This window comes from Mustela putorius, unplaced genomic scaffold (genome assembly GCF_011764305.1).
Source record: "Mustela putorius furo isolate JIRA1106 unplaced genomic scaffold, ASM1176430v1.1 tig00000835_pilon_pilon_pilon, whole genome shotgun sequence".
Classification (NCBI taxonomy): domain Eukaryota; kingdom Metazoa; phylum Chordata; class Mammalia; order Carnivora; family Mustelidae; genus Mustela; species Mustela putorius.
Window position 1 is genome coordinate 1,802,634 of NW_025421492.1, and position 27,909 is coordinate 1,830,542.

At 41.1% G+C, this 27,909-nt stretch overlaps 1 protein-coding gene across 4 annotated transcripts in view; it reads left to right on the forward strand.

Annotated features, from left to right (window-relative positions):
* SOCS6 (suppressor of cytokine signaling 6) overlaps positions 1–20,521 on the forward strand; it is a 39,285-nt gene extending 18,764 nt beyond the window's left edge. For all 4 annotated transcript variants that reach the window (XM_045085212.1, XM_045085214.1, XM_004745629.3 and 1 more), the window contains one exon: positions 14,885–20,521. In XM_045085212.1, coding sequence (XP_044941147.1) covers positions 15,007–16,614 — 1,608 coding nt within the window. In that variant the 5' untranslated portion in view covers positions 14,885–15,006 and the 3' untranslated portion in view covers positions 16,615–20,521. The remainder of the gene's footprint in view (positions 1–14,884) is intronic.
* Positions 20,522–27,909: the final 7,388 nt, after the last annotated feature.

Below are 27,909 nucleotides of genomic sequence, written 5' to 3' on the forward strand. Positions count from 1 at the left end.
TAGTTGTTCAGCTGCATCTGTTGTATTCTAGGTACTCACTCCTGCCATCTGTAAATAATGACAGTTTGCCTTCTCCTTTCCAATATTTATACTCCTTACCCTTGTCTGATTAATTAGCTAGCATGTTGAAAATAATGTTAATTAATACTTGATAATCCACATCTTTGTTGCTGGCTTTTTATCATTTCTTTATTCATATGACTCTTAATTTTGTTATATCATCATGTGTTAAATGTCCATCTGTTTCTATTTTGAAGGGTTAGGATTGATAATTTTTTTTGGTGTGTGTGTTTGTGAGAGAGAGAGAGATTTATAGCTGTTGTCATATGATTTTGCTCCTTTGCTCTATGGTAAATTATAATGAATTTACAAATAATCAGCTGTGCAGGCAGTCCTGGGATGTACCTTACATAGCTGAATTGCTTCCCCTCACCACTCTGGTGTTTAAAATTTGCATTTCAGTATTCATAAGTGAGACCTGGGGGGTTTTTTGTTTTGTCTTGTATTGAATGTATTGTCTTTGTCCAGTGGTGGTATCAATATTCTTTAGCTTCAGAAGTACATTTGGGAGGCTGCTTGTACTATGTCCTGAAGTAGGTTAGTGAGTTTTGTATTTCGTGTTTTTAGTAATTAGTCCCCTTTTTTCCCCAAAGGAAGAGGGGTCGTGGTAGTTCTTTCAGGACTTCCTCAAGTTGTTTGACAACTATTAGTCTCTTCTGGATTCCTGCCTCTTGTAAGGCAAATTTTGGTAATACATATTTTGCCTTAAAATTCCCATTTCATCTAAATTTCAAATTTTTATTGAAATTACACAGTACTCTTACATATTTTGTAGTTACTTCATTTCTAATCCATATAAATACAGTTTTATACTGTATTTATACTTATTACTGTTTTATACTTATTACTTCATTTCTAATTCATATAAATACAGTTTTCCTTTTTCTTACAACAGCCAGCTTAGCTGCTCATCAACTAAGTTGTCATTTGACCGAAGAATCAACTCTTAGAATGTTTACCACTATTTTTTGTTTTTGGGGGGGGTGGTTTCTCATTGCTGACTTCTGGAATTGAATGCATACTTTGTTTCTTTTAATTCCTTGCTATTTATTTTTATTTATTAATTTTAAAATTCCTTAATGTTTAGTTTTGTAAGCCTTTAAGGCTTAGAAGTTTTCTGGGGGCACAGTTAGTAGGGTCTTGCAGAATCACATAGTTTTTGATCTGTCGCATTTCCATGATTTTAGTTTATAAAGAGTATACCATTTTTCTTCTCTTTGAGATTTCCTCTTTGATTCAAGAGGATGCTTGGTCATTTTTACTTTTCTGTTTTCCTTTTTATGTTTTTATTGTCTTGTCGTCATTTGAGGAGGTTTTTTTTTTTAAGAGATGGGAGAGGGACAGGGGGAGTGGGGGAGAGAGAATCCCAAGCAGGCTCCTTGCCCAGTGGAGCCCAGTGTGGGGCTCCATCTCCTCCTCTTGAGATTATGACCTAAGCCAGAACCAAGAGTCCGATGCCTAACTGAGCCATCCAGGTGCCCCAGTGAGATATTTCTGATTTTTCAGTTTACCGATATTTCCATTGTGACCTCATATATTAGTACATTTGGAAAAGCAGATGCTTTCTTACTTTTTAGAGTACAGAATCCATATATTAAAGGAATAAAGTAATTATGTAATTTAAATCTGTATTCTTCATTTTCATTTATTTTCTTGGGCTGAAAAAGATATTTTAATGTTCGATTTTGTGTGTATAGTTTTTTTTTTTTAATTGATTTATTTATTTTAGAGAGGGAAAGAACATGTGTGGGAGAGGCTGACAGAGAGAAAGAATTTCGAGTGGACTCTGCGTTTAGTGTGGAGCCTGTCTCGGGCTTAATCTCCTGACCTGAGATTATGACCTCAGCCGAAACCAAGAGTTGGACGCTTAACTGAGTGTGCCACCTGGGCCTCCTTGTGTGTAAAAATTTTTGGCATTTTTATTTTCTGTGTGGGTTATACCTTATGTAATGTGCCCCTTTGTATTTGTATGACCGTTTTCACTATCTTGTTACTGTTACACTAGCTTTCTTATTGTTTGCATATTCCTTTTTTCATTCTTTTCTGTTAGAGGATTTTTCCTTGAAGCAAGTAAGATTGGTGTTTGTCAGTTAATTGAAAAACTTTACTTAAGTATGGACTCACGTATTTTTAAACATTTCATTTTTAATTGAAACAAGTAAATATGCAGTCTTTCGTAATTTCCATATGTAGGACCAGTGTCTTTCCTTTAAATATCCATTGACGGAATTCTATCAGTCTGAATTGTGTAAAATCTGTCCTTCAATGATATATTACATGTGATTTCCATTTTGACATTTCTTTTAAGTAGAAGTTAATCATATTTGCAAAGCAGTCTTTGTACAAAAGCCTGTATTTTTTTAAAGTACTGTTTTGTTGGCTTTTAGAATGGTTTTGTTTACACTTAATTCCACAGAAAATTTTTAGCCATCTGCATTTATTTAGTGTTTACGAATCAATTATTTTTGTAGGAAGAACTTAACAAAAAATTACTTACTTGTTTGCATGCTTAAAATATGCAGTGAATTTAAATTCAAAAAAGTTTGGATGAACCTCAGTCAAACCCAGGAGGTATTTTATGTAATGGGGATATACCAGTGACTGATAACATTCATGATCCCAAGTAGAATACAAGTAAACTTGATTCACTTGATAGAATATGATAATCGCAGAAATGCTGAAGAAGAGGATAGTCTGATAGTGGCTAGCAGATGCTGTTATGGTGTTTTGAAACTTTGTTTTGCATATGATGGGATTTTTAAGACCAGACCTGAAAATCTTTTTCTAATAGTTGAGTTTATCCCAGTTATATATATTGGCATACCAAACATTGGGACCTAAATTCTGTTGCATTTCATCTAGTATTGGCCATTGCCTTTATTTTCCTTTTTATCATATGGTCTACTTTCTCTCCTTTCTCCTCCCTTTCTGGAAGGATTTTATTATCTGTTATTTATTTTTCATTTTTTATAAAGTTAATGGCAAGTAATATACTGACAGATTCAGGAACAACGGAATAGAAACTGAAGAGCTGAAATGGAAGGGCACGAACCATGGTTTGCTAAGAAACTGGCCACCTTTAGGGCAGAGAGATGATAGTGAAACTCTTTGTCTTGGTAACTTATGTGGATGCCTTGCTTACCTTAAATTCTTTCTCTTTGTTCTTTTAAACTGTTTTCACAGATAGTTTAAGCTGGTAGTTCTAAGTATGGTCTGTGGATCCCCTTTGATAATGAGGCTGAAACATTATTTGCCATTCTCTGAGGGTACAGAAGCAATGGTGGATACAATTGGTGGTGCCCTCCCATGGCCACGGCTGTGGCCCCAGCTGTGATTTGAACATTCATAGCAGTCTCCTGTTCTTTACCTTTAAGCACTTGCAGTAAAAAGCAAGTCACAGTTATGTTTAAGAATGTTACTGAGGAGGGGCTCCTGGGTGGCTCAGTAGGTTAAGTGTCTGCCTTCAGCTCAGGTCATGATCCTGGGGTCGTGGGATCGAGTCCCCCATCAGGCTCCCTGCTCAGTGGGGAGCCTGCTTCTCCCTCTGCCTGCTCTGCCTGCTGCTCCCCCTGCTTGTGTGCTGTCTCTGGTAAATAAATAAATCTTAAAAAAAAAAAAAGTCACTGAGGAAGCTGTAAAAATTGTTACACTTATTAAATCTTGACCCTGAGTACACATCTTTTCAAAATCCTTGTGACGAAATGCAAGTGTATAGAGCATGGTTTCTCCCACAGACTAATGGAAGAAGGTGTCTCAGGGGAAGCATTTGTGCTGTTGTTGGAGATGCTGCACTACAGCTCCTCTTTCATGAAATCTGTCAGGAGATACCACTTTTACCTGAAAGAACTGTTGAGGGGGCGACTGGCTGGCTCAGTCAGTAGTGCATGTGACTCTTGATCTCAGGGTCATGAGTTCAAGCCCCACGTTGGGCAAAGAACTTAACTTAAAAAACAAAACAAAACCTAAATAAATTAACAAAAGACCTGTTGACCAACTACGGTTTTTTAGCTTCAGGGTTTCGGTAGATACAGTTTCATAAATTTACAGACAGTATTGGTGTCAGTGATAAATCCAGGCTTTAAAGCAAAAATCAGAATTATGGAGAGCTTGTGTCTCCCACTGCTAGTTTACTGCTTCCCAGTGCGTAGACTTTCCTGATGGGATCAGTCAATGGTAATGTTAATAAACGGGATTTTTCAAGATTGAGTAATGAAATCACCATGATACTACAAAATAATACATACCTGGATGATTGATTCAAAATGCAAGCTTAGACCATGGGATTTGAATGTAATAAAGAAGTTATCTAAAGGGTTTCAGATTTCCCAGTGCAACTGAGTTTTTAAGAAACTATCACTTGTTGATTTTTGGTATAATATCACAGGAAAGAATACCCACGGTTATATGAAAATATTATTAAAGAAAATATTTCTCCCTTTACCAGCTATGTATCTGTAGGAGGTTGGATTTTCTAATTAGGCTTTAACTGGAACAACATATTGTAGCAGATTGAATGCAGATGGAAACATGAGAGTCCAGCTGTCTTAAGTCAGACAGAAAAACGATTTACAGTAATGTAAAACAGTGCCGCTTGTCTCACTGAATTTTTATTGTTTGGGTAAATATATTTTTCAGAAAAATGTTATTTATGTTAACATGTAATGAGTATATTGTTATTGAAAAATGATTAACTATTTTAAAGTCTCAGTTTTAATTTCTAGCAGGCAAAGTTTCAGTAGATAAAAGCCACACAGACGAGCTTTTGGTGGTTCTTGAGTAATTTGTAAGAGGATGAAGGGGTCCCCAGCCTGGGAAGTTGGGAACTGCTGAGTTGGCTGCGTGGCAGCCTGTCACGGGGGGAGAATGGGAGCTTCGATGTGCCACGATCACATTCCACATCTCTCCTCGTGACACATTACTTAACTTGGTTGGGCAAGTTTTAATCTCTCTGAGACCTGGTTTCCTCCCTTATAAACCAGCAATAATAAAGCTATATTACTTGTTGAATGTTAAATAGTTGATGTTGTATTTTAAATGTTTTCATTAGGTGTTTTAATGTCAGGCATGACTATCTCCAGTCATTCCTTTGAAAACAGGCTGGGAAATTGTTTGAAGAGGTTAGCTTCTGCCCATATGAACAAAGTATTCATGTCTAAAACCTTTTCCTTTGAACCTTTAGACACATTTTCAGTATGTGTAAACTTAAAATTTTATAATTAAAAAGCAATAAAACTAATTCAGAACATTTACTTAGGCATGGTGAGGCAGATGGTAATCCTATAAAAAGATGGCATATATTTTTGGAAGTGCAAACAGAAAAACAGATACTCTTAAAACTTTCAGAGTGATCTTTGCCTAGAAAGTGAAAGGAAGAGTTAAAAGGCCATATGGCCTAATAGAACTTCTTACAGTATTTTCATGTCCAGGATTGATTTTTGTTTATTTAATGTTAATGTTGAGTTGCATATGGATTGGTAGTTGGAAAAGGAATAGTTATCAAGTAGATAATTACCAAGTACTTTTACTCTGGTTGTCAGTCTTTTTTTGTACAAAAGGGATGCAGTAATGGGAATCAGAGCCATTTGAACCCTAAGTTTAGTGAGGTTAATTTAAACGGGACTACGTAGCCCCTCAGAATCGTTACCAGTTCTGCTGCAGGGGCACCTGTGTACGTCGTGTTGCCTCTCACTGTGGACCAGTGTTCTCCTTCATTTCACTGCCGTGTTCACTCAGCACATTTTTTTGAGTGCCTTTTTGGGGCCAGGTGTGTGCTAGATGTGGAGGATAAAAATGTCAAAAAAAAATTAACATGTTCTTTGCTTTCATATTGAGTATAGATCGTCCGCTGCGGTGAGTCATTAATCACTCGTTCATACAGACAGATCTGAGTACACATCCCAGATGAGAATTCTAGGCCGGAGAGGTATGCAGTACTCTGCGGTCCTGGACTTGGGGGGTTTCACCCTCAGGAAGAGCAGAATGTGGTTCTTAGAGGAACTACTGGAACAGCGGAGGCGTGAAGGAGTTAGTTGGTGAGGAAGATGAAGGAGACATTTCCAGTCAAAGAGGCAGTATGGCAGAAGTTCAGTGTTGAGCGAGAATGTGCTGAGTGTGAATGCTTTCAGTGTGACTGGAGCCGAGATCAAGGAAAGAACGGCGTCACGCCACGTTAAGGAGTTAAGTGACTTTTTGGTAAATAATGGCGAATTATGGCTTGAGGGCAAGGTGGGCAGCGTAGGCGATCGCCTGCCGGATGAGGTTTGCGGCTCTGACATCGGCTTACGCAGAGTGACTGAGCGTCTCCTGCGCCCTTGGTATGGTCCTAGATTCTTGGGGGGCAGCAGTGGGTAACACGGAGCTTCACTTCTGTGAAGCTCACCTGCTCCAGCGTCTGGAGGGGGAGAAAGCACAGTAAACGAGGAGGGGGTGTGCTGGGGAAAGTACCGCGGCGCAGTGCCAGGGGCTGCACTGCAGCTCACCTGCCTGCTCGGGCCAGGCCTCCCGGAGAAGGTGACAGCAGAGCAAAGACTTGGGGAACGTGAGGGGTTTGCAGGGTGGTGGTCGCAGCAGCACCGGTGCCCCGAACGGCCGCGTGTTGGTGGTGGTCTCAGAGTGGCAGTGGGGCAGAGGACAAGTGTGAGAATGGGAGAGGCACATTATGGCGGGCTTAGGGCTGTCAAGACTTGTGCTTGAAAAAGTGAGGCAAATGGAAAGCATTTGGTGTATTACTCTTCTTGTAGTTTGTCCATTGAATTCCAGACAAAGCAGAGTGTCTGTGGGCAGGTTGGGGTAGATACGCCTCCCCGGTCCTCCGCCGTACTCTTTCCTGCTCAGGTCTGCTTTCCCAATCAGATCTGAGACTTTCTTCGGCTTCTATACCTACTTTTCAAAACTTACCTAATTATGGATCTCTAAAGCGTAGGCTTACAGCGTGTGGCATGTCCTTACAGATATTTTCCACCCAGCCCCGAGATGAGTTTGTATGCATTTCTACTGTATTATCTGTGTCTGCGCACCTTCAAGCACACACGGACACATGTTTCTCGCATGATGACTAGTGTATTCATAACTGCGGACCCAGAAGGGTTTGTAGCTCTAGATGTTTCCTGACAGAGATCATATTTCAAGTGATTAGCAATTTTTAAAGAAGTTGAATGTTAATGTCACTAAAATTACATCACAAAGTGAGGCATTATCAAGAATGGCTTGTAAATGGAAATTAGATATTAATAAAACCTTTGTATGCAATTGACTCATGTTTGACTCTCTCCAGTGTTCATATGTTGAACCTGAAATTCTCTCAGCCTCTTTTTTTTTAATTAATTTATTTTCAGAAAAAACAGTATTCATTATTTTTTCACCACACCCAGTGCTCCATGCAATCCGTGCCCTCTATAATACCCACCACCTGCTACCCCAACCTCCCACCCCCCCCGCCACTTCAAAACCCTCAGATTGTTTTTTAGAGTCCATAGTCTCTCATGATTCACCTCCCCTTCCAATTTACCCCAACTCCCTTCTCCTCTCTAACACCCCTTATCCTCCATGATATTTGTTATGCTCCACAAATAAGTGAAACCATATGATAATTGAATCTCTCTGTTTGACTTATTTCACTCAGCATAATCTCTTCTAGTCCCATCCATGTTGCTACAAAAGTTGGGTATTCATCCTTTCAGATGGAGGCATCATACTCCATAGTGTATATGGACCACATCTTCCTTATCCATTCGTCCGTTGAAGGGCATCTTGGTTCTTTCCACAGTTTGGCGACCATGGCCATTGCTGCTATAAACATTGGGGTACAGATGGCCCTTCTTTTCACTACATCTGTATCTTTGGGGTAAATACCCAGTAGTACAATTGCAGGGTCATAGGGTAGCTGTATTTTTAGCTTTTTGAGGAATCTCCACACTGTTTTCCATAGTGGCTGCACCAATTTGCTTTCCCATCAACAGCGTAAGAGGGTTCCCCTTCCTCCACATCCTCTCCAACACATGTTGTTTCCTGTCTTGTTAATTTTGGCCATTCTAACTGGTGTAAGGTGATATCTCAATGTGGTTTTAATTTGAATCTCCCTGATGGCTAGTGACGATGAACATTTTTTCATGTGTCTGATAGCCATTTGTATGTCTTGATTGGAGAAGTGTCTGTTCATATCTTCTGCCCATTTTTTGATATGATTGTCTGTTTTGTGTGTGTTGAGTTTGAGGAGTTCATTATAGATCCTGGATATCAACCTTTTGTCTGTACTGTCATTTGCAAATATCTTCTCCCATTCCGTGGGTTGCCTCTTCGTTTTTTTGACGGTTTCCTTTGTCTCAGCCTAACTCTTGCTGAGAAATGGGAGAGTGTGGTCTACCAGGGGAAGACCTGTAGTTCTCCTAGAACTACAGAAGTAGTTTCCAGTGATTGTTTTAGCATCTGCATTTTATGAAGAAAGTGTTCATCTGTTTTTGGGGTAAGGTAATGGGAAACCCTGGGTTTTGTTTTTGACTTTGTTTTTGCCATCCCAAGTTACCGGCCTAGTGGGTTTGTGTATGCTTGTATGTTGAGGAGGAGGATATGTGGCTCAGAACTGGGAAATGCATCCTTAAACTAGAACATGTTGATACTTGAAACCTTTTTTTTTTTTTAATTTATTTATTTTTAGCGTCGTTGCACGTGCACACAGTGTGGGAAGGAGCAAAGAGAGAGGAAAAGAGAGAATCTTAAGCAGACTTTCCGCTGACCGTGGAGCCCCACTTGGCGCTCAGTCTTAACCCTGAGATCATGACTTGAGCCAAAATTGAGAGTGAGACCCTTATCCGACTGAGCTACCCAGGCGCGCCGGAAACCTTTTCATTCCTCTGAACGCACTTAGAGTCAGACCCAAATACATTGATGTGCGTCTTACGCCCCACTCCACACCATCCACTTGAGGGGCAGCTGGATTCTGTGTTTGCATCTGCAGCTCCCACCTCAGCCCAGAGCTTGCCCCTCCCTCCGTCCGGAAAGCTGTTCTCTCCGCCTCAACCTTCCTTTGCGTGACTGGCGTCGGTGTAAATACTGGCTTGTTGGAGAGGCCTTGGAGGGGTCTTCAGTGTTTTGGGAACCTAGAGTAGGAACCCCCGGTATTCTCTGATTGCTTCCTTTCCTTCATGGTATCTCTCACAGTTCCTAACTATCACGTCTCCCTTGGTTTACTTGTTTCCTGTCTGTGCTGCCCAGACAGCCTCTGCCCATATAGTGGCCACCGTGATGGACTGGACTCTGTTACTATCAGAGGCTGTTCCTTCTACTGAAGACAGACTTTCTGTGGGTCAAGACTCCTCTGAGGTTCTGATGATAGTGATGAAAAGAACAAGGACAGAATGTTTAGTCCAAGTTCAGGGGCACCTCAGAGCCACTAAGACCTGCTTGTGGCTTTCACCCACATGTCCACATAGGGCAGTCAGGGAGCAGCTGGGAAGCAAAGAGTCACCATATACTCTCACCCTCTCTTGTTTACAGTCTAGTCTGACTGACAGCTTTTAATTGTTGGTCACCGTTCAGAGTTTACTGCTTGAGGATGCTGTATCAGACTGTCTCAGGCCAGCCTTTTCCTAGCATTTCTTTGACCTCTCTCGGAGCTCACAGATGTCCTCTCTTAGTTTTGTGTCAGTTGAAGTTCTCTTAGATCTGATAGAGTATCTTACACGCGGCAGGTGTGGGGAAGGAGGGAGAGAGCTTTATGAATAACAGCGTACGACAGAAAGGTCCGTAGTGCCTCCTGGAACATTCAGTTACTTCGTACTTTTATTTCCTGATGATAGCATACTTCAGTGTATTGATAATGCCGTGGATGCTCAATTTTCAAAAGCAGATTTTTTATTTTTTAGATGTACTATAACTGTGTGGAAGTAAGTAATGGGGGGTGGCATTTAGTATTTTTACTTCTTTCTCTTAACTCGTGTATTTGGTAGCATTTCTTCAGTAGCCTTTACATGACGGAACACAAAACACCTGCCATGTGGAAGTATGGGGCTGGATTCTGAGTGGTAGACCTTGTCAGAATCGGCGGGTATTTTCTGTGTGGCCTTTTTAGATGGAATTGCCAGTCCTGCATCATTTGTAATAATGACTTTTGATTTTGTGGATCAGTTGCTCCATTTTGATAAGAGGAGATTTAGCCAGTTTTGTACAGTATGATTTCCCCATGCCATTGTTCCTATCATTTACTTAATAGTGAAGGAATATTTATTTGGTATCAGAGATCTTAAACAGATTATAATAAATATGTAATGATAGTTCCTGGTTAGGAATAGAAAAATGAATGAGACATGGTCTCTGTCTTCAAGCACTACCATCTGGGGAATAGGATAGGAATAGAATGCAAGCAATTCTGGGTCACTGTGTGACATACTATTAAATACATGCAGGGTGTGTTCGGAGAAGGGAGAGAGAACTCCCTTCTGGAGGGTGATCAGAGCAGATTTCAGGAAGAGGAATATATTTTTAAGGAATTCTCTGAAAGGTGGATTAGGAAAAAGAAAGAGAACTTTTGCCAGGAGGAGGGAATAGCATAACCAGGCACAGAAGCAGGAAAACAGAAACCTTTGTTATTAAGATCGAAACTGAGCTAACACTTTATACTAATCCTAGAAAATTAACTGGGCTAGAGCCTGTGGGTCAGATTTTAGGTTGATGTACATGTTTGGGTTTGAGATATGTTGAAGTGACAGTCCAGACAGACCATATATAAGCCATTCTGGTTGTTGATCTGTTGACCTACCTAGTCTGTGGAGAATTTGCTGATTTTCAAGAATTAATGCAAACATGGGATGCCTGGGTGGCTGAGAGGGTTAAAGAATTAATGCAAACCGTACTCTCTTTGCAACGTCCCTGATACTGGGGTTGAACATGTTTGTTTTGTCTCATGTTTGCATCCTTTGGTTTTATAGCTATTGGTAATTGTTTTCTTAATCTCTGTGTGAACTGATGCCCAGTTCTTTTATGAACAAAATTGGATTCATTGTGCTAGTGAGCCAGAAAATTATCATGAATGCAGGAGGTTTTATTAGTGTTCAGGTCACCATTTCAGCCTGTTAAGACAAATAAATGCAGTTTCTACTGCTGTGAAGAATTGTACTTTAAAGTTCTCTCTGGGGGTAGGGGGGGCAACACCTGGGTGGCTCAGTGGGTTAATCCTCTGCCTTCGGCTTAGGTCATGATCCCAGGGTCCTGGGATCGAGCCCCAAATCGGGCTCCCTGCTCAGCAGGGAATCTGCTTCCGCCTCTCTCTCTGCCTGCCTCTCTGTCTGCTTGTGACCTGTCTGTGTCAAATAAATTTTAAAAAAATGTATCTTAAAAAAAAAAAAAAGTTCTCTCTGGAGATGTCTGAATGGCTTATTCATTAGGCATCTGCCTCCAGCTCTGGTTGTGATCCCAGGGTGCTGGGATCGAGCCCCACATGGGTTCCCTGCTCAGTGGGGAGCCTGCCTCTCCCTCTGCCTCTGTCTGCTGCTCCTGTTCGTGCTTGCTCTCTATCAAGTAGATAAAATGTTTAAAAAAAAAGTTCTCTCTGATTAAGAGAAGTTAGTGGATGCTTTGGTATACTTACGTTGTCCTGTTTTTCTTAGCTTCACAAAAGAATTTGATAGATGACATCTCAGTCCCTTTGTGCATCTTTTTGAACAAGTTTTGTTATTTTTTTAAAGCTTTTATTTTTTAAAGTAATCTCTACCCCCGACATGGGGCTTAAAGTGATGTGAGACCCCAAGATCAAGAGTCACATGCTCTTCCCACTGAGCCAGCCAGGTGCCCTGATTTTATTCTTTATCCTTTTTTGTGCCTTAAGACATTTTATTCCTATTTTTAGTATATGTGCTGCCAAAGCGAGCACTTAGACATTTTATTCCTATCTCAAAGTCTTAAAGATATTTTATATTTTGTTTCAACTAAAATGAGATTTTCACTGTTAGATCTTTAATCTCATAATTTATTTTCACTGCTGGTGTGAGGTATGGAATCCAGTTTTCTCATTTTTCCAGATGTATAACCAGTTGTCTTCACGCTGAGGACTGAATTGTGTCCTTTGCCATCGGTTTGCCGATGTGCCCTGTTTCCATGTATGCCTGGACCTGCTTCTGTGTGTGATAGTGTTTCTTTACTTGCAAAGATTTCTCCAGATATTTCCCTGGCACATTCATAGGTAGTATTGCAGCATTTATGTTACTCTGGAGTGGTATTTAATTGCAGCAGAATGTATGACTGACTTTCAGGCATTTTTAAAACTTCATATGCTCATGCAGCGTACAGATTTTCATGGAGCTACATACGCTTGCCTTCCTGAAATATTTCTGTAGCAAGGCAAGTTGATATGATAATTACTATGGAAATTCTAAGTGTGGTAGGTTTCGTGACATCATTGGTTGATGACCCCTGAAGCGGTTGCATAGTTGGGGGTGCGGGGTGTCACGGTCTGACCCAGGACTTACTCATCCTCAAGCCCATAGATCGGGCTTGTGTGATGCAAACACACAATATTAATTTTTACCAGAAAGCTACTTTGTACATTTTTACTTACTATTTATTATTTCTATGATATCAGCTCCTTTCTGTTGTTCTTTTTTCTTGTTGACCTTTTAAAATTTCAACATAATTTACACGTGTTGTGTAAGAGAAGAGCTTATTTTACTTAACTTGTGTTTCATATCCGCTTCTTTCTAGTGGTTGTAATTCATCTTTATCACATAGCAAAAAAATCTCTAAATTCTGCTGCGTAGAGGAGTTATACTTAGAGATGTACCTATCACGACCATAGTTGGATTATTATTCTTATCAGAAAAGATTACATGTTGGAATCTGTCTTTGGCTACAAAACCTATATGGTCTACTCAGAAGGAGTGACTTGCCAACTAAAGTATATTGTTACATTCTCCATTTCATGTTTATGAGTGGTCATATTTTTGTTACATTAAAATTGTTAATAACTTAATTATTACATGTTTATGCTTAGGTGGAAGATAATGGTACTTGGATAGTGAGTTCATCTAATAGACAACTTAGTATGTTTAAAAGTAACTGGCCCTCCAAGTACATATATGCATTTTTTTACAGCTTGCTCGAAAACATAGTACATGACAGTAAGACTTTTTAAAATTGCTTTTTCCTTTAAGGAGATGATATTGCTGATCCCCCGATAGATTGTCTGATGTGAGTGGCTTTTATTAAAAATGATTTCATTCAGATTCTATGCACACAGTAACCAAATCCTGTCTATCTGTAAATGTTTGTAAGATGTCTCTCTTAGTTCCCTTTGTGTTATCATCAGTATATTACTAATAGGTTTGTCTTAAATATTGTCCATTCATACATACATTCATACATCTCTCTGTGCTACTAGATTATGAGGCCATAAACGATTTATTAATCTGTGTATGACCATACAGTGCTGGGTGTGTAGCAGGGACTTAGCAAATGCATAGTGAATTTGTGAATGTCATCAAGCTTAGAGCTTTTTTTCTTTTGCCAAGAAACAGAGTGGTGCTGAACTGATGGGTGGGGAGGATCTTGCTCTTAGTTTTATTAGCATTTTGCTCAAGTCAAGCTAATCATCTTATTTTAGGACATTATACTTTGATGGTTGCAGAACCTGCAGAGCTTGGACAGAGAGGAAATAAAACGTGTGTAGTTTAAAACAGAATGTCTTGGGGCGCCTGGGTGGCTCAGTGGGTTAAAGCCTCTGCCTTCGGCTCAGGTCATGATCCCAGGGTTCTGGGATCCAGCCCCGCATGGGGCTCTCTGCTTAGCAGGGAGCCTGCTTCCCCCCCTCTCTCTCTGCCTGCCTCTCTGCCTCCTTGTGATCTCTGTCTGTCAAGTAAACAAATAAATAAATAAATAAAATCTTAAAAAAAAAAACCAGAATGTCTTTGCAAGGCAGGTACTACTGTTACCAGTATTACTTCTGGGGCCCCAAATTTTCCCTATAAAATGATATTCAGAAAGTCTTTACAGGTTAAAATCCTATCTTTTCTCTGATGGAATGTTTTATAAGATAGTTTAGAAAACATATTTTTGGATACAGAAGTAAAAATTTGCCAGGGGGGAAAAGAAAGAAGAAGAGGAGGAAGAAATAATCATTCTGGAAATCTGCTTCGTAATCTTCCGAATAGCCCGACACTTACACCTGCGCGGCTTCGGCTGGGAGCGGCGCAGCGCGAGCGGGGCTCGGGCGGCGCCGGGCGCCCGCGCGGGGAAGCTGCGGCCGGAGCCTTCTTGGGGACTCGCGGGCATGCGGGCCCATGCCCTGACTTTCTGCAGGTTTTCGCGGATGGTAGGATTCTTTTTATGTGTCCCTACAGATGATTCCGTATTTGAAAGTGTATGTAAATATTGAGGAATCGGCCGGGCTTTGTTACTCTGCCAGTTGGACCCGGTGTCGTGGTCCCTGAGCCTGTGCTGCTGGGGACGCGGGCGACAGCAGCGAGCGTCGCCCCGGCGGAGCGAGTTAGGAAAGGCGGGAACCTGGACTCTGTCTCAAAGCGAGGTGCGGAAAGGAGAGTAGGGTTTGTTCTGGAGGCGTCGCGAGGAGTTTGTCAGACGCGGACCGCCGCAGGACCGCGGGCTCTTCCGGGGGCGGCGGGGGGCGGGGGGGGCGGGGGGGACAGCCGGGGACAGCGGGGGACGGGGGGGGACAGCCGGGGACAGCGGGGGACGGCGCCCCGCGCGGACGGCGCCGACCCTGCTGCCGCCACACGCGCGTCCTCCTTCGGGAGCTAAAGGCCTGAAACAGTGACCTCAAACGTGTGCGCAGAAACCCCGTAATGAGACTTTTTAAAAACTGCACGTTTTCTGCTTCCAGGGGACGGCTCCGGAGGCTCTGCGAGGCCGGGCGAGGCCGTAGATGCGGCATCGCGGCCTCCGCGGAGGCGTGCGGAGCGCTTCGCGGCGAGCGGCGGAGCCTGGTGCGGGCAGCGCGTCACCATGAAGAAGATCAGCCTCAAGACCTTCCGGAAGTCGTTCAACCTGAGCAAGAGCAAGGACGAGACGGATTTCATGGTGGTGCCGCAGCCGGCGCTGGCCGGCGACTTCGGGAAGGACGAGCCCTTGTTCGGCGGCTGCTACGGGAAGGAGCTGGCGGGCTGCGACCTGAGCGGCGACGGCGAGCAGGGCGGGAAGGGCCGCTCCAAGAGCGAGAGCCTCATGGGGACGTTGAAACGGCGGCTGTCGGCGAAGCAGAAGCAGAAGGGCAAGGGCGGCGCGGCGGCCGGCGGCTCGGCCGACGACGACACCTTCTCCTCCTCGTCGGCGCCGCTGGTCTTCAAGGACGTGCGCGCGCAGCGGCCCATCCGCTCCACGTCGCTGCGCAGCCACCACTACAGCCCCACGCCGTGGCCGCTGCGGCCCACCAACTCGGAGGAGACGTGCATCAAGATGGAGGTGAGGGTCAAGGCCTTGGTTCACACGTCCAGTCCGAGCCCGGCCCTGAACGGGGTGCGGAAGGATTTTCACGACCTGCAGTCGGAGACCGTGTGCCCGGAGCAGAGCAGCTCCCTCAAGGGCTCCGAGTCCCAGCACGGGGACCTGCACCTGCACCTCGAGGACCACGTGCCTGTCGTTATCGGACTTGTGCCTCAGGACTACATTCAGTACACCGTGCCTTTAGACGAGGGGATGTACCCGCTGGAGGGGCCGCGCGGCTACTGTCTGGACACCTCTTCGCCCATGGAGGTCTCCGCGGTCCCTCCGCAGGTGGGAGGCGGCTCCTTCGCCGAAGACGAGAATCAGGTAGACCAGGACCTCGTGGTGGCCCCGGAGATCTTCGTGGACCAGGCGGTGAACGGCCTGTTGATCGGCACCACCGGAGTCATGCTGCAGAGCCCCCGAGCGGGGCACGACGACGCCCCCCCACTCTCACCGTTGCTACCTCCGATGCAGACCAATCCAGTCCAAAGGAACTTCGGGGCGCTCGCCGGCACAGACGCCCACGTGGCCGAAAGCATGCGCTGCCATTTGAATTTTGACCCGAACTCTGCCCCTGGGGTGGCGAGAGTGTACGACTCGGTGCAGAGTAGCGGCCCCATGGTTGTGACGAGCCTTACGGAGGAGCTGAAAAAACTGGCGAAACAAGGGTGGTACTGGGGACCCATCACGCGCTGGGAGGCAGAGGGGAAGCTGGCGAATGTGCCGGATGGCTCGTTCCTTGTTCGGGACAGTTCTGACGACCGTTACCTTTTGAGCTTGAGCTTCCGCTCCCATGGCAAAACACTTCACACGAGAATCGAACACTCCAATGGTAGGTTTAGCTTTTATGAACAGCCCGACGTAGAAGGACATACGTCCATCGTTGATCTAATTGAGCATTCAATCAGGGACTCTGAAAATGGAGCTTTTTGTTATTCAAGGTCTCGGTTGCCTGGATCTGCAACTTACCCGGTCAGACTGACCAATCCCGTGTCGCGGTTCATGCAGGTGCGTTCTTTGCAGTACCTGTGTCGTTTTGTTATACGTCAGTATACTAGGATAGACTTGATTCAGAAACTGCCTTTGCCAAACAAAATGAAGGATTACTTACAGGAGAAGCACTACTGAAAGATTACGAGAACCCTGCATCTTGCACTTTGGGAATAAGAAAAAGAGATTGAAATACAGTTTACAAACTTACATTGCTATCAAAATCTTTTGCTGCCATACTATTTCAGTTTTATGTGTAAAAGTAATCAATCTATTCAGGGGTGGGGAAGTGTCAGCAAGGTGTCTTGGGTTTATTTTGGTTCTTTAAAAAGGGAAGTCTTGCGGTTTTGGAAGTGTGAATTATCTTTCATAAATGTGCAGAATAATCACAATGTGAATGATCAGATTCTCCTTAACCACCCCCCCCCCCAGTCCTTTGCTGCTATCCACTGTGATTTTTATGCATTAAAAGCACATTTCATGTGTATTCAACCCTAAGTAAAGTTGAATGAAACCTACAGAATGAATATTGTTGTCTCTTTAAGTGGCCCGTTTTCAAAGATCATGTTGAATAAACATACCCATATGAAAAAATGCAGAATTTACACATACACTGAAAATGATTTTTAATCTCATACTTCAGATGGATTTATTTAGAACTATGATTTGACATAATCTTGGGTATTGGAATGCAGATCTGCAACATAACTTCTACAACACTTATTTCCAAATTGTTTTTGAGTTTGTGCTGTTTTTTGGTTGTGAAAAGTTGAATTTTTCTGTTGCCTTCATTTTCATCTTGTGGTTTGTCTATTTTAATAAATGGCCTTACATGAAAAAAAAATCGTAAAGAAGTGTATACCACCAATTTAGAAATTGTTGCCTTTTCTGTCATTAAGCTCTGGTACAAATTGGAATAACATAAGCAGACCTATGGGACTAGAACTATTATTGAAGAGACACTAGATGATCATAGTTTCCTGTGATAGTAATTTTGTTGTTTTAATTATACTTTCCTTTGGTAAAGTGTTTTATCTGTGATTTCTTTAGTTTAGCCAGCATTTTCTTTGGGTGAACTTGATGTAGAACTGACCTTCGTAAAGGACTAGATTCTCTTGGGACATTTAAGTTTATATAAAGTTTTAAATTGATTTGAGTAGAAAACCTTGTTTTAGATTTGGGTTTATATTCTTCTTTTATGTAGTCACTGTTAAGATGTGCTAGATTTGACCCTTCCTTCTCTCCACCAAACAAAACCAAAAAACCTGATGACTTTAGTTGAAAAATTGTATAACTCGTGGAGCCTCCTGTAAGAAGAATATTAAAAACCATATCAGGTATATAGAAGTCTTGTTGCCCATTGTTTATACCGCCATTTAAAAATCGGTTTTTTGTTTTGTCTTGTTTTAAATTTAGTTAAGTCTTAAGTAAATTGGCAGCCAGCATTAGTTGTTTTATCTCTGATTCAGTTGCTTGGGTTGGGGCACAGAAAGGAGTGTGTTATCCCCAGTACTTTGGTTATTTTGAAATTCAGTGTTTATTCGCTTCAGTGAGTGTTTTGGAAGCATCCCATCTAGAAAATGTTTCCACCTCCGATGAAACATATAATTTAAGACATTTCTTCCTTTGCCACTCAGTTTTCCTATCTCTTACCCCTCAATTAAAAGTAAGAGTAAAGGTCTTAGGTCACCCTTAATGGCTTTGTCATGCAGACACGCCAGTGTCCCTGTTTTTTGTTGCTGTTGTTGTTTCTGTTTTTTAGGGTCAGAACTGAGAAATACCAAGAAAAGGCACAATAATACCGTGTTACGGTATTTTGACTTAAAGGGGAAAAGGTACTTAATTTTGGTGGAATGTTGATTGTACCTTGTCGCAAAGACTCCTCTTTCATTTTCTGATACGTTTTCACCTAATAGGATGGAATATGGAGTATACTGTAATAATATAATTTAAGTGTTCACTATAAGCTATTTGGATTAAGAACTATAACAGAGTTGTAAACTTATCAAATTAATGCAAGACATTTAAACTATTTTTTTGCAAAACTATTTATTTTTAAACAATTTAAAATATATCTAGGGTGAGTTAAAAGTCCCTGTGCATCTATATTAGATGGCAGGTATTGTCACAGAGTCACTGTGTATTAATAATAAATGTTGAAATGGCTTCTCCGTGTTTCTAGAAGCATTTACATGTACTCTTTGTGAGATCATGGTGCACAGAGGTCTTTGGACTGCCCTGAACCCTGTCTCGTCATGTGGGCAAAGCCTGCCCCCCACGTTTTCCTCATGATGCCATGTGTTCAAGATCTAGCTATTTAGTTTCAAGTTAAGATTAGTTTGATTTTCATCTAAATGTTTTTAAAATTGTATTTTGTGTTTTATGGAGGGCAAGTCTTGATGCTGTTCTATTTCAGAAAGCCAGTTTTTTATGTGCTTTTTGTGTAGTCGTAACATAAAATACTTCAAGGTGAAATGCCCTATTCTAATCCAGTTTGAAATTGCTAGGGCCTGATAGTGTACTGATAAAAATAAAAGTATTTGCCAAGAAATTATTTACCAACAAAGGAGTATTGGGATATTTTCTGCTTTTGTGTAGAAAGAACCATTTGGCATAGGCAGCACAACATAATGTGAGAAACTGGCTTTATAGGATCCTAAAATAAAATAGTCTTTAAAAATGGAAAGGGGAAAAGAGAGAAATCTCTGTCCTGTAGTTTGATTTAGATACCATTTGGTTAAATTTCTGGATTCTACTGAATGGCAGTTTAGATGGCGCAGGAAAAACCTGTAAGTGATTTTTAAAATATGTGCTTCTAAAAAATCTGAGCTCAAGGCAAGAAAGAGAAAACAGGAAAGCTGTATCCTTTTGCCATAGTAAATGAATCAGAGTCATTTTTTTTAATCAAACATTTTGTCACAAAACACGATGGAGGCCAGAAGCTAATTCTAGGCTTACTAGGACACTATTAGGCATTTTTATAAATAATAAGAAAGCATAGAAAGTACTTGAAAAATATCTCACTCTTTCTAAGGAAAACTGTTCTCTTTCTACTTGGTGCAATAATCTGAAAATCTAGAAGGTCAGAAACATATCACAGGAAATGATCATAGAACTAAGAATAGTTTTTAAGGAAACCGACTACAAGGGTAACCATCTTGCTGTTGAAGAAAATTGTGTGCCAAAAGACAAAAATCATTGGCATATAGGAAATAAATACAAAGTATACATTATAATTTCTGAGCCAGTATTAATGAAACAGGATAAAAATGACTAAAATCTTGAATAGGTTATACGCAGTGCCCCTGCTAGTGCTATAAATCTAAATATCTTAATAATGCTTTCAGAAACGCCAGTTTTAATCATTGTACATTTCACATTATATATGAGATAATTTGTTTCATGAATGATTCAGAATAATATATATTAAATCCTAATGGCTTGTCATCAAATGTGAAGTCAATTTGAAAATGAAATCACTCTACCAGCAATAGACAGTTTTGTTGAAAACTCTAATAAGGAGCAGCTACCAGTTCCATAAATAACTTTAAAGTTCCAAAATAAAGTATTGGTACATTAGTAATCACAAATTTGGTTCTTTTTGCTACTTTGTAAAATCCTATTAAGGATTTTTTAAATAAACATCCTTTTTATTGATCAGTCATAATATGGTGAATGTGTAGTTGATGTTTCTGAAAAGTGATCCAAACTCTACATCCAGAGATGATGAAAAATTCTTATAGAATTTTGTAATAAGTATACATGTTGGATTAAAGAAATTTTATAGTCGTTGGAGTGCCATGAAATTAATACTTGCAATCCAGATTGCTGTAGTTTACACTTTTTCTGTATGTTTCAAATCAGGTGTGTACCATTTGTACTGAGAACACCACAGAATGAATTATCCAAAGTCCATTGATTTTAATATGTGTTTTGGTTTGTAAACAAATTATAGTAATTTCTTGCACATTTTTGGAAATTAATTGTATAAGAATTTATGTATCTGCTTCTAGATACAGTGTGTAAATAAAAATTTCGTTCACAAGATCTGCCTTGTAGTCTACTTAATAACCTGGATACAGAGTCTGAAGTTTAATTAAATCAGGTACTAGTTGGTTTCTGGATGCCCCATAAACTGGGCAGAGACTGGAGGGTAGGGACCAAAATTAGTAAAAAAAAAAAATTAGGAAAAAGTGAAATAGCTTTGCTCGTGGGAGACATGAAATGAATTAGTAATCAGCTAATGTTAATTACTGCCCTGAAAGCCTTCAACATAGAGCTGGGAGTAAGCAGGCAGAACACCTGTGAGACCAAGTCTACTTAAAATGAGTGTAGTAATAAAACTTCACTGGAAGAAGGTTGTGCTGAAACATCTTTTAAAAATTTTGACTCTTGTTTTCTTCTTTTGCATGACTTGTCTTGCTAATGGGTGGTGAACACCAGTTCGTCTGTTCCCACTCTCCCTCCCCACGAAGCCTTCTCCCCAAAGTCCATGGCGCAGTAATGCCTGGGCCTGACACTGGCAGAGAACCCAGTCGTAGTGGCATCTGAGTAAGTATGTTTCTTTTCTTTTCTTTTTTTTTTTTTAAAGAATTTATTTATTTGACAGAGATCACAAGCAGGCAGAGAGGCAGGCAGAGAGAGAGAGGAGGAAGCAGGCTCCCCGCTGAGTAGAGAGCCTGATGCGGGACTTGATCCAAGGACCCTGGGATCATGACCTGAGCCGAAGGCAGTGGCTTAACCCACTGAGCCACCCAGGCGCCCCAAGAGTAAGTATGTTTCTGAATACAGCTGGCTTTGCACCCAAACTCCTGGGATTACACTTTTAGTCTTCAACTGCATTTTCCCTGCTTAGTACCAGGAAGCTTTGCCACCTCCTCTAAGGAGTTAGAAGTCCTCTTGGGAAAGGCACCCTTAAGAGTGTAAAAAGTCAAAGAGTGACTGGCCAGAGCAGGGGTTATTTCTATATGGTATATGAACAGGGCCAGCTGTCTTGCCTAGAGGTCACTTTGGGCCATCAAATCCTGCCCTGGGCCTAGGTCACAAGCGAATTTATAAAATTTTTTCTTAAGTACATGGAATTAAGGGTGCCTGGGTGGCTCACCGGGTTAAGCATCCAACTCTTGACTTTAGCTCAGGTCATGATCTCAGGGTTGGGAGATCGAGCCCCATGATAGGCTCTGTGCTGAGTGTGGAGTCTGCTTACGATCTCTCCCGCCGTCCCTCCCCTGCTTTCACACTCGCGTGTGCGCGCTCTCTCAAAAAAATATACACACACACGTATGTATGTATGTATGTATGTATGTATGTATTTTCCATATATGTGTGTGGAATTCTACCCAAGGTTCTTACTAGAGAAAGCCTCTTCCCTTGTGCAGATAATCTGCTCTCTGGGCCCGCCTTACCCCCTGCAATTTTTTGAGTAGGCTCCATGCCCAGCTCGGAGCCCAATGCATGGCTAGAACTCACAACCCTCAGATGAAATCCTGAGTGGAGATCAAGAGTCAAACACCTAATGGACTGAGCCATCCAGGTGCACACCCCTAGCGATTTTAAGAGGTGGCATCTCTTCTTCCACTGAGAACTCATTCTCAAGCCACTTGTTTCCCTCCTGCATTTGCCACAAACCATTTCCCTCTCCTCACTGTAGACCTTGGCATTCTTGTTTTCTTGTGGCTGCCAGGTGGTGAGCACCATTTGCCCCAGAGAATCACCGTCCTCATAGTGCTGGGGGGTGTAACAATTGCCTAGAAAACAAAGGGATGTATATCTTGTAATACAGAAGAATCCATTGCTCTACAATATATGGGTTCTGGAATCTCCTGGAATCAATAGGTGAAAATGGAGAGCTGGATTTTACATCATTTATTTCTTAGCAAAATAATAGTGAGCTTAAACTGTGCTAATGTATGTACTACTAACTCTTACTTAACATATATTTTGCATCCTCGATGCAGCCCACTGTGAGACAGGCACCTTAGCATCAGAAAAAAGAAAAACTGATGCAAAGGTGGACCTTGGAAGGTCACAAAGATACCTAGTGACGGAACCGGCTTACAAACTTACCGCCATTTGGTCCCAAAATCCATGCTGTCATCCAGTATGATATACTTCCTCTACTTGGTGTTTTCTGTTGTTTAGAATATTTATTTCTGATTGTCAGGGGGAAACCTCAGCAGAAGCAAATGAATTGCTTCTTTCTTCTCCAGGGGACTACTTTAGCTTAAACAAAGATGTTCTATCCAGGCACTGACAGGTGACCACTTATGGGGCCTGACTTGTGTATCTTATGAGCTTCACCTTTTAATCCTGAGGATGGGAACATGGCTTTCCCTTGCATGGCCTTGGAAAGGTTCACTTAAAAGAAAACTGTCTGATATGCTAATATAGGAACACGATTAGGTAAAGTTGAATTGTAACTCTTGGCAGGACTTCTCCACATGTTTTGTGCATAAAGGAAAATGTTACTTCTTTTTGCTTATGTGTTTGATCAGATTGCCTGAGACACTTGTGCCCTGTTATGCAAGGAGCCACAGTTTTATGCTTTCTAGCAGACTAAAGAAACCTTCCATCCTCTCTTTCTTATTCATATACCCAAGCTCAGCCATTTCTCTTAAACTTCCTGTCATTTTGTAGTAAGTACATCCTGAACAGGAACTTCCTTCTGGAAGTAGTTGTAACTATACTTACACTCTACATTCTAACTTCTTGGCCTGCACCTAAATGGATAGGAAAAAAATCACCATCTCTGTTCCTATGGTAATCGTTTTGATGAATTCAAGGTAAATTTCCTTCCCCACTTACGGAAAATAGCCATTTATATTATAGCTAGCCCACTATCATTAAAACAGAAATAATCTCTTTGTTATAAACTTTGAATAGTTGTCCTAAACTCTATCAGTACATATGACCAGCCTGGCAAGTTTAGGACAATTAACTGAAACTGAAAATAGCTAAATCCTATTTAAAAGGCATTTCAGGGTGCCTGGGTCTCAGATGATTGTGGACTCTTGGTTTTGGCTCATGTTGTGATCTCAGGGTACTGAGATCAAGTCCTACATTGGATTCTGTGCTCAGTGGGGAGTCAGCTTGAAGATTCTCTTCCTTTGCCCCTACCATGACTCATTCTAAAATAAATAAATAAAATAAATCTTTTAAAAAATTGCATTTCAGTGTTTCCAATGATGTAAATCTGAAGGCAATGAATTCTCTCAACTTTTCTTTAACAGAATTATCTTCATTTTACCCTTTGTTTTTGAAAGATATTTTCAATGGGTATAGAATTCTAGGTTGACCTTTTCCTTTGCTCTGTAACTACTTTTAAAATGTTATGCCATGGTCTTCTGGACCCTGTTCTTGCTGATGATAAACCAGCTGCCATTTGCACTATTCTTTCTCTGTAAATTAGGTGTAATTCTTTCACTACTGACCACCGCACACTTTTAAGATTTTTCCTTTTCTTTCTTACTTCTTTTTATATTTTAGTTTTTCTTTGTCTTTATTTTTCAGTAGTCCAATTATTTATGTGCTGAGGTGTGGTTCTCTTTGAATTGATCCTATTTGGATTTTGTTGTGTTTCTTGGATCTCTAAATCTTTTTTTTTCCTTTTCTTTTGCTAACTTCAGGAAATTTTTCATCATTATTTCTTTAATTTCTTTTTCTATCCCTTTCTTGTTCTTTCCTGGTAGACTTCCAATTTCATGTGTATTAGACTGTTACTTCCCTAAATATCATCAAAACTCTTTATTTTTTCAACCATTCTCTCACCTCTTCATACTGTATCATTTTTATTGATCTATCTTTGAGTTACCTAATCCTCCCATCTATGATTTCCAGTTTTTTGGTTACGCCTAGCTTGTAAATTTTTAATGGTGTTCTTTGATTCCACTTTCTATTTGGTTCTATGGTAGTTTCCATTTTTCAGCTGAGATTTTTTTTCATCTGGATCCATTTCATTGTGTTTTTTCCTTATTGCCTGACTTGCAGTCCTTTGGCCCTATTTTTGTTGTTTGTTGTTTTTAAGCATTCCTGGTAATTTTTGAATTAACTATTTTTATTAACATATAATGTATTATTTGCCCCAGGGGTACAGGATTATGAATGATCAGCCTTACATACTTCAAAGCACTCACCGTAGCACATCCTTCCCCAAGGTCAATAACACAACCACCCTTTCCACACACGCCCCTCCCCCCAGCAACCCTCAGTTTGTTCTGTGAGATTAAGAGTCTCTTATGGTTTGTCTCCCTCCCAATCCCATCTTGTTTCATATTTTCCTTCCCTACCCCCCACAACGCTCCACTCTGCCTCTCAAATTCCTCATATCAGGGAGATCATATGATAATTGTCTTTCTCTGATTGACTTATTTCACTCAGCATTACCCTCTAGTTCCATCCACATCAATGCAAATGGCAGGATTTCATATCTTTTGATGGCTGCATAGTATTCCATTGTATATATACACCACATCTTTATCCATCCATCTGTTGATGAACGTCTAGGTTCTTTCCATAGTTTCGCTATTGTGGACATTGCTGCTATAAACATACGGGTGCATGTGCCTCTTTGGATGACTACATTTGTATTGTTACATTTGTATCTTTAGGGTAAATACCTAGTGCTATTGCTGGGTCATAGGGTAGCTATTTTCAACTTTCTGAGGAACCTCTGTGCTATTTTCCAGAGTGCCTGCACCAGTTTGCATTCCCATCAACAATGTAGGAAGGTTCCCCTTTCTCCACATCCTCACCATCATCTGTCATTTCCTGACTTGTTAATTTTAGCCATTCTGACTGGTGTGAGGTGGTATCTCTTTGAGGTTTTGATGTGTATTTCCCTGACCCCGAGTGATGTTGAACACTTTTTCATGTGTCTAATGGCCCTCTGGATGTGTTCTTTGCAGAAATGTCTGTTCATGTCCTCTGCCCATTCTTTGATTAGATTAGTTGTTCTTTGGGTGTTGAGTTTGTAAGTTCTTTATACATTCTGAATACTAGCCCTTTATCTGATATATGATTTGCAAATATCTTCTCCCGTTCTGTCAGTTGTCTTTTGGTTTTGTTGACTGTTTCCTTTGCCGTGCAAAAGCTTTTGATCTTGATGGAGTCCCAACAGTTCATTTTGCCCTTGCTTCCCTTGTCTTTGGCGATGTTCCTAGGAAGAAGTTGCTGCAGCTGAGGACGAAGAGGTCGCTGCCTGTGTTCGCCTCAAGGATTTTGATGGATTCCTTTCTCACATTGAGGTCTTTCATCCATTTTGAGTCTATTTTTGTGTGTGGTGTAAGGAAATGGTCCAGTTCCATTCCTCTGCATGTGGCTGTCCAATTTCCCCAGCACCATTTGTTTAGGAGACTTTTTTTCCATTGGACATTCTTTCCTGCTTTGTCAGAGATTAGCCGACCATAGAGTTGAGGGTCTATTTCTGGGCTCTCTATTCCATTCCATTGTTCTATGTGTCTGTTTTTGTGCCAGTACCATACAGTCTTGATGATGACAGCTTTGTAATAGAGCTTGAAGTCTGGAATTGTGATACCACCAACTTTGGCTTTCTTTTTCAACATTCCTCTGGCTATTCGGGGTCTTTTCTGGTTCCATATAAATTTTAGGATTATTTGTTCCATTTCTTTGAAAAAAAATTGATGGTATTTTGATTGGGATCGCATTGTGTAGATTGCTATAGGTAGCATAGACATTTTCACAATATTTGTTCTCCCAATCCATGAGCATGGAATGTTTTCCCATTTCTTTGTGTCTTCCTCAGTTTCTTTCATGAGTACTTTATAGTTTTCTGAGTACAGATTCTTTGCCTCTTTGGTTAGGTTTATTCCTAGGTATCTTATGGTTTTGGGTACAATTGTAAGTGGGATTGACTCCTTAATTTCTCTTTCTTCTGTCTTGGTGTTGGGGTATAGAAATGCAACTGATTTCTGTGCATTGATTTTATATCCTGACACTTTTCTGAATTCTTATACAAGTTCTAGCAGTTTTGGAGTGGAGTCTTTTGGGTCTTCCACATAAAGTATCATATCATCTGCAAAGAGTGAGAGTTTGATTTCTTCTTTGCTGATTCGGATGCCTTTAATTTCTTTTTGTTGTCTGATTGTTGAGGCTAGTACTTCTAGTACTATGTTGAATAGCAGTGGTGGTAGTGGACATCCCTGCCATGTTCCTGCCCTTAGGGGAAAAGCTCTCAGTTTTTACTGAGAATGATATTTGCTGTGGGTTTTTCATAGATGGCTTTGATGATATTAAGGTATGTACCCTCTATCCCTACACTTTGAAGAGTTTTGATTGAGAAAGGATGCTGTACTTTGTCAAATGCCTTTTTTTTTTTTTTTTTTAAGATTTTTAAAATTTTGGGCGCCTGGGTGGCTCAGTGGGTTAAGCCGCTGCCTTCGGCTCAGGTCATGATCTCAGGTTCCTGGGATTGAGTCCCGCATCGGGCTCTCTGCTCAGCAGGGAGCCTGCTTCCCTCTCTCTCTCTCTGCCTGCCTCTCTGCCTACTTGTGATCTCTGTCCGTCAAATAAACAAATAAAATCTAAGAGAAAAAAAAAGATTTTTTAAAATTTATTGACAGAGATCACAAGTAGGCAGAGAGGCAGGTGGGGGGGGTAGTTTCCCTGCTGAGCAGAGAGCCACCTGCAGGGCTTGATCCCAGGAGCCTGGGATCATGACCTGAGCCAAAGGCAGAGGCTTTAGCACACTGAGCTACCCAGGCACGCCTGTCAAATGCTTTTTCAGCATCTATTAAGAGTATATGATTCTTGTTCTTTCTTTTATTAATGTATCACACTGATTGATTTACGGATGTTGAACCAGCCATGTTAGCCCAAGAATAAATCCCACCACTTGGTCCTGGTGAATAATCCTTTTAATGTACTGTTAGGTCCTATTGGCTAGTATTTAGGTGAGAATTTTTGCATCTGTATTCATCAGGGATATTGGTGTGTAATTCTCCTTTTTGGTGGGGTCTTTGTCTGGTTTTGGGATCAAGGTAATGCTGGCCTCATAAGATGAGTTTGGCAGTTTTCCTTCTATTTCTATTTTTTGAAACAGTTTCAGGAGAATAGGTATTAATTCTTCATTAAATGTTTGGTAGAATTCCCCTGGGATGCCATCTGGCCATGGGCTCTTGTTTTTGGGAGGTTTTTGAAGACCCCTTCAATTTCCTTACTGGTTTTGGGTCTGTTCAGGTTTTCTGTTTCTTCCTTGTTCAGTTTCGGTAGTTAATGTGTCTCTAAGAATGCATCCATTTCCTCCACATTGTCAATAAGTCTGTCCAGGGGTTTATCATCTTACTAATTCTTTCAAAGAACCAGCTCCTAGTTTCATTCATATTTTCTACCATTCTTTTGGCTTCTATTTCTTGATTTCTTCTCTGAGCTTTGTGATTTCTGTTCCCTTGCTGGGTTTAGGCTTTTTTTGCTGTTCTT